The sequence below is a fragment of the Corythoichthys intestinalis genome, chromosome 16 (assembly GCF_030265065.1).
Source record: "Corythoichthys intestinalis isolate RoL2023-P3 chromosome 16, ASM3026506v1, whole genome shotgun sequence".
Taxonomy (NCBI): domain Eukaryota; kingdom Metazoa; phylum Chordata; class Actinopteri; order Syngnathiformes; family Syngnathidae; genus Corythoichthys; species Corythoichthys intestinalis.
Genome location: NC_080410.1, coordinates 47,147,345 through 47,153,634, shown reverse-complemented (window position 1 = coordinate 47,153,634; position 6,290 = coordinate 47,147,345). Strand labels below are relative to the sequence as shown.

General features: G+C 41.0%; 1 protein-coding gene across 3 annotated transcripts in view; it reads right to left on the bottom strand.

Moving 5' to 3' along the window:
• Positions 1–283: 283 nt before the first annotated feature.
• prkar1b (protein kinase, cAMP-dependent, regulatory, type I, beta) overlaps positions 284–6,290 on the bottom strand; it is a 163,805-nt gene continuing 157,798 nt past the window's right edge. For all 3 annotated transcript variants that reach the window (XM_057860739.1, XM_057860741.1, XM_057860740.1), the window contains 2 exons: positions 5,229–5,310; positions 284–1,286 (listed from right to left, as the gene is read on the bottom strand). In XM_057860739.1, coding sequence (XP_057716722.1) covers positions 1,114–1,286; positions 5,229–5,310 — 255 coding nt within the window. In that variant the 3' untranslated portion in view covers positions 284–1,113. The remainder of the gene's footprint in view (positions 1,287–5,228; positions 5,311–6,290) is intronic.

Below are 6,290 nucleotides of genomic sequence, written 5' to 3'. Positions count from 1 at the left end.
GTAAACCCTAGAGATGGTTGTGCTTGAAAATCCCAGTAGATCAGCAATTTCTGAAATACTCAGACCAGCCCTTCTGGCACCAACAACCATGCCACGTTCAAAGTCACTCAAATCACGTTTCTTCCCCATACTGATGCTCGGTTTGAACTGCAGGAGATTGTCTGAAACCATGCCTAAATGCACTGAGTTACCGCCCATGTTATTGGCTGATTAGAAATTAAGTGTTAACGAGCAGTTGGACAGGTGTACCTATTAAAGTGGCCGGTGAGTGTATATATATATATATATATATATATATATATATATATATATATATATATATATATATATATGTATGTATGTATATATTTCAAGCCCTGCTTCGCCTATAAACCACGCCCACTTTACACACGCAAACCGGGCCCCATCCACAGCAACCACACCCCTCCCCAAGTTCGTCCCTGAATCCATTAGACCTGGGAGGGCTGCCCAAGGTCAAATTAAATGGACGTCTATCGTCATTGGCAACCAATTACAATAAAGAAGAAAAAACATAACTAGGCACTGAACAGGTGAGTGTAGACTTTTTACATCCGCCATGTATAAAGTGATTGTGTTTTTTTTGTTTTTTAATATAGTTGGTCATTTTAAAGAATATTCCGGCCAAACGTACATAAAACCCGAGCACAGTAACATCACACTTAAATAATGTAGTTGTCATGAACGTCAGCTCCCCAAAAAATCCAAAATGAAAGAAAAAGAATAGCAGCAAGCGATTAAAAGTGAACTCACATATTCCGGCCGCACGCAAACATTTTCCTATTTCGTCCTGGCTTGATAAATCTGTCTCAAATGCATGAAAAGTGCAAATCGTCAATGGACACACATGCATCATACAAAGCCGCCGCACTGCATGTGAAGACACAATGGACAGGCCTTCATATTGTTTTTACATAAAGCTACGCGGCAGTACAGGTCAAAGTGCACGAGAGCAAATAAAAAGCAATTCAGTAACAAAAAAAAATCCAGAGGCAAGAAAAAAAGCAGGAAATGAGCACCCTGTCATTGAAAATGTAAAACCCGCATCCCCGCAACCCCGATAAATGTAAATGTTGGGAGTGTGTTGAAAGGGTATCACACGGTAAGAGAAATGAAGCTGTTGTATCTCTGGATGTTTCGCTTGAGGATCTCGGAGCACGGACCAAGCACGCGCTCGAAGCGGGGCCGGTCCAGCTTCACGCACTTGAGGGGGCCTCGGGCCACCACGGTGGCTGCGCGAGGGCGGTTCAGCAGCAGGGCGATCTCACCTTGGATGGGGCGGAGAGCATAAACGGAGTATCACTTTTGGGGTGGGGGTGGGGTGGGCACAACATGTTGATGACCCCGAATCGCAGTGTCAGTAATATAATTATCTTCCAAGAATATTTATAATACCATATTGGCCCGAATAAAAGACTGTGTTTTTGCATTGAAATAAGGCTGAAAATGAGGGGGTCGTCTTATATTTGCGGTCCAGACATTATACCCATTCACGACGCTAAATGGCGCGTGATATCATTAAAGCGATGTTCTGTCATGACAGATCTCAGCTACTCTCAAGTTTAACCAGTTTGCATGATTTTATTGCAATGTTTTTCTTTATTCAGATTTGTTTTAAGACTACAGTTAGACTTCACTTTGATGGTTAATGCAGTTATTGCAATTTTATTGTTTGGTTTATTTACATTTCAAAAACCAGAAGCCATTCATTTACCAATGTGATTGCACTTTAGTTTACATATTTAAATGTTCTGATATTAAGATTTGAATGAGGCAAAATAACATGCTTTTTCTCTCAAATATATTGTTATAATCATTTGTTTCGGATGTACTGTAATTATTTTCTGTATAAAAATTAATTTGGTGTTCAAAAAGATTTTTTTTTCCAAACTTGAGCCTTGAAAAAGAGGGGGTCGTTTTATAATCAGGGCCGTCTAATATTCGGGCCAATACGGTATATACAGTGCCTTGCAAAAGTATTCGGCCCCTTTGAATCTTGCAACCTTTCGCCACATTTCAGGCTTCAAACATAAAGATATGAAATTTAATTTTTTTTGTCAAGAATCAACAACAAGTGGGACACAATGGTGAAATGGAACAACATTTATTGGATAATTTAAACTTTTTTAACAAATAAAAAACTGAAAAGTGGGGCGTGCAATATTATTCGGACCCTTTACCTTCAGTGCAGCAAACTCACTCCAGAAGTTCAGTGAGGATCTCTGAATGATCCAATGTTATCCTAAATGACCGATGATGATAAATAGAATCCACCTGTGTGTAATCAAGTCTCCGTATAAATGCACCTGCTCTGTGATAGTCTCAGGGTTCTGTTTAAAATGCAGAGAGCATTATGAAAACCAAGGAACACACCAGGCATGTCCGAGATACTGTTGTGGAGAAGTTTAAAGCCGGATTTGGATACAAAAAGATTTCCCAAGCTTTAAACATCTCAAGGAGCACTGTGCAAGCCATCATATTGAAATGGAAGGAGCATCAGACCACTGCAAATCTACCAAGACCCGGCCGTCCTTCCAAACTTTCTTCTCAAACAAGGAGAAAACTGATCAGAGATGCAGCCAAGAGGCCCATGATCACTCTGGATGAACTGCAGAGATCTACAGCTGAGGTGGGAGAGTCTGTCCATAGGACAACAATCAGTCGTACACTGCACAAATCTGGCCTTTATGGAAGAGTAGCAAGAAGAAAGCCATTTCTCAAACATATCCATAAAAAGTCTCGTTTAAAGTTTGCCACAAGCCACCTGGGAGACACACCAAACATGTGGAAGAAGGTGCTCTGGTCAGATGAAACCAAAATTGAACTTTTTGGCCACAATGCAAAACGATATGTTTGGCGTAAAAGCAACACAGCTCATCACCCTGAACACACCATCCCCACTGTCAAACATGGTGGTGGCAGCATCATGGTTTGGGCCTGCTTTTCTTCAGAAGGGACAGGGAAGATGGTTAAAATGGACGGGAAGATGGATGCAGCCAAATACAGGAACATTCTAGAAGAAAACCTGTTGGTATCTGCACAAGACCTGAGACTGGGACGGAGATTTATCTTCCAACAGGACAATGATCCAAAACATAAAGCCAAATCTACAATAGAATGGTTCAAAAATAAACGTATCCAGGTGTTAGAATGGCCAAGTCAAAGTCCAGACCTGAATCCAATCGAGAATCTGTGGAAAGAGCTGAAGACTGCTGTTCACAAACACTGTCCATCCAACCTCACTGAGCTCGAGCTGTTTTGCAAGGAAGAATGGGCAAGAATGTCAGTCTCTCGATGTGCAAAACTGATAGAAACATACCCCAAGCGACTTGCAGCTGTAATTGGAGCAAAAGGTGGCGCTACAAAGTATTAACGCAAGGGGGCCAAATAATATTGCACGCCCCACTTTTCAGTTTTTTATTTGTTAAAAAAGTTTAAATTATCCAATAAATTTTGTTCCACTTCACGATTGTGTCCCACTTGTTGTTGATTCTTGACAAAAAATTAAAATTTTATATCTTTATGTTTGAAGCCTGAAATGTGGCAAAAGGTTGCAAGGTTCAAGGGGGCCGAATACTTTTGCAAGGCACTGTATTTTCATGGGAGAACACTGACGAAATGACACTTTGACACAATGAAAGGTAGTCTGTGTGCAGCTTATATAATAGAGTTAAATTATTTTCCCTCAAAATAACTCAAAATATAGCCATTAATATCCAAACCCCTGGCAACAAAAATGAGTACACCCCTTTGAAAAAACGTACATCCCTGAATGTCCAAATTGAGTACTGCTTGTATTTTTCCCTCCAAAATGTCATGTGACTCATTACAGGAATGCTGTCAGCATTGCTGCAGAGATTGAAGAGGTGAAGGGTCAGCCTGTTAGTTCTAAGACCAGAAATAGCACTCTACAACCAATTGGTGTGCATAACTGTCACCCCAGGAGGAAGCGTCTTCTGAAGACGGTACACAAGAAAGCCCTCCCGCCTCTTCAGACCATAGGACATGGTTTCAGTAATCCATGTGCTTTGTGTTGACATGTCTTCAGCAAACTGTTTGCGGGCATTCTAGTATACCGTCTTCAGAAGAGGCTTCCTCCTGGGGTGACAGCCATGCACACCAATTTGATGTAGAGTATGGTCTGAGCACTAACAGGCTGACCCTCCAACTCTTCAAACTCTGCAGCAATGCTGACAGCCCTCCTGTAACGAGTCACATGACATTTTGGAGGGAAAATGACAAGCAGTACTCAACTTGGACATTTAGGGATGTACGTTTTTTCAAAGGGGTATACTCACTTTTTTTGCCAGGGGTTTAGATATTAATGGCTATATTTTGAGTTATTTTGAGGGGAAAATACATTTTTATTTTGTCATTTTTTTCAGTGTTGTCCCATGAAAAGATATACTTAAATATCTGCAGAAATGCGAGGAGTGTACTCACTTTTGTGATACACTGTAGTTATCTACAAGTTTTAAAACATGGCCCATCCACCCCCCAATTTTTTTTTTCTGTCGTATAACGTAACATACGCACTGAACGTAAAAAAAAGGCAATGTTTTACTGTTTTACTCGTAGGATGACCTAAAACTGTTATTACTGTTATTCAAGTCCTGTAAGGAGTTTCTCCAGTTTAATAAACATCGATGTCTAAAATGTACAGTGTATCACATAAGTGAGTACATCCCTAAATGTCCAAATTGAGTACTGCTTGTCATTTTCCCTCCAAAATGTCATGTAACTCGTTAGTGTAACTAGTCCAGGTGTGCACAGGGAGGAGGTGCGTTCAAATTTGTAGTGCAGCTTCCACACTCGCTCATACTGGTCACTGGTTCCAACGTGGCACCACATGGCAAAGAACTCTCTGAGGATCTTAAAAGACGTATTGTTGCTATCCATAAACATTTTATATTATATATTTTTTTAGATTTCATACTTTATAAACGCAAGTTACTTTGAGATTTCAACTTATCCTACACAGTCAAGGGAGATGCTAGACAATTTCCTTGTACAACTGTATAATGACAATAAAGGGCTGTTCTATTCTATTATATTGTATTGTATTTGTTTTTAACTTTTTGATTATGTGTGATTTTTACGAATCATTTTATGTCTGTTTGTGGATTTTTACTTTGAATTGCCTTGCGTTGAATTGTGCTATACAAATAAATTTGCCTTTTCTGGCACTTTCTTTAGTCGAAACCACTCACCAAAGTAGTCAGAGGGTCCGAGTCTTCCCACTTCCACATACTCCTCATTGTCGGACCTGCGCTGCAGAACAGAGGCTATTCCCTGGAGACGAGACGGACAAGAAGGAGGATTGACAAGGGGGAGAAAAAGGAGGTGTGTGTGTGTAAGGACAGAAAAAAAGAGGAGGGGTGGTTACTGAATGGAGCTGAAAATCATCAGGAGGATTAAGCAGAGAAGAAATTCCTTTGCTTCATAAGACACAGGTGCACGGGATTTGGGCTTTTTTTTTTTTTTGTGGGTGGCGCTGTTGTATGGAACAGACACCTGTTTCGTGGGAGGCGGACAAAGCGCAACTCAGATATTCCAAGCAAGGAGGACAATTTGCTCAATTTTCTCCAGAGTGTGACAAATACAAACATCTAAACCCGATGACTCACGCACAACACGGAAAGTATTGCGACGTCCAAGTCGAGGGGGACCCCCGCGTCCCAGAGCGCACATGAGCCAACATCCAAAACCTTTAAGGGAAATCTGTTTTCCATCGCCTATGCCCAGAATGAGCGTAGCCCGCAGCTGTTGTTCGGCTTGTGAACAAATGTCCACTTGACTAACACAATATTGGCAAAGGCTCTCCTCATATGGATCGTGTCACATGTCTGGACTTTCACATCGAATCTCTGTAATTGCAAGAAGTTAAAATGTCAAGGAGGAAAATTCGGGGCGGGTTGTAAAACAAACTTGACCGTTCCGTTACGCTCCCGCTATCTCTAATCCTTGGACTTGTGATGCTAAAAATGAATATAATCAACCTTAATGAGGAGACAAGAAGTGCCAGCTTCCCACTGAGGGAAAATAATAGTTCGACTGTACCTCGGTCAAAGGGATAAGCGTCACACTCAAAGTCACCTTGTGGCATTTCACGCAAAAATCTTAAGTTTTCAGGCCTTTAATGCCACACACAAATTGTTTCCGAGGTCAAGAGTTCCGTTTCATGTGACTATTGCAGGGATGGGCCAGTATCAGTTTCTCACGGTTTGATAACCTTCAGCAAAAATAAAACTGCATCACAGCATTAAAGTGCC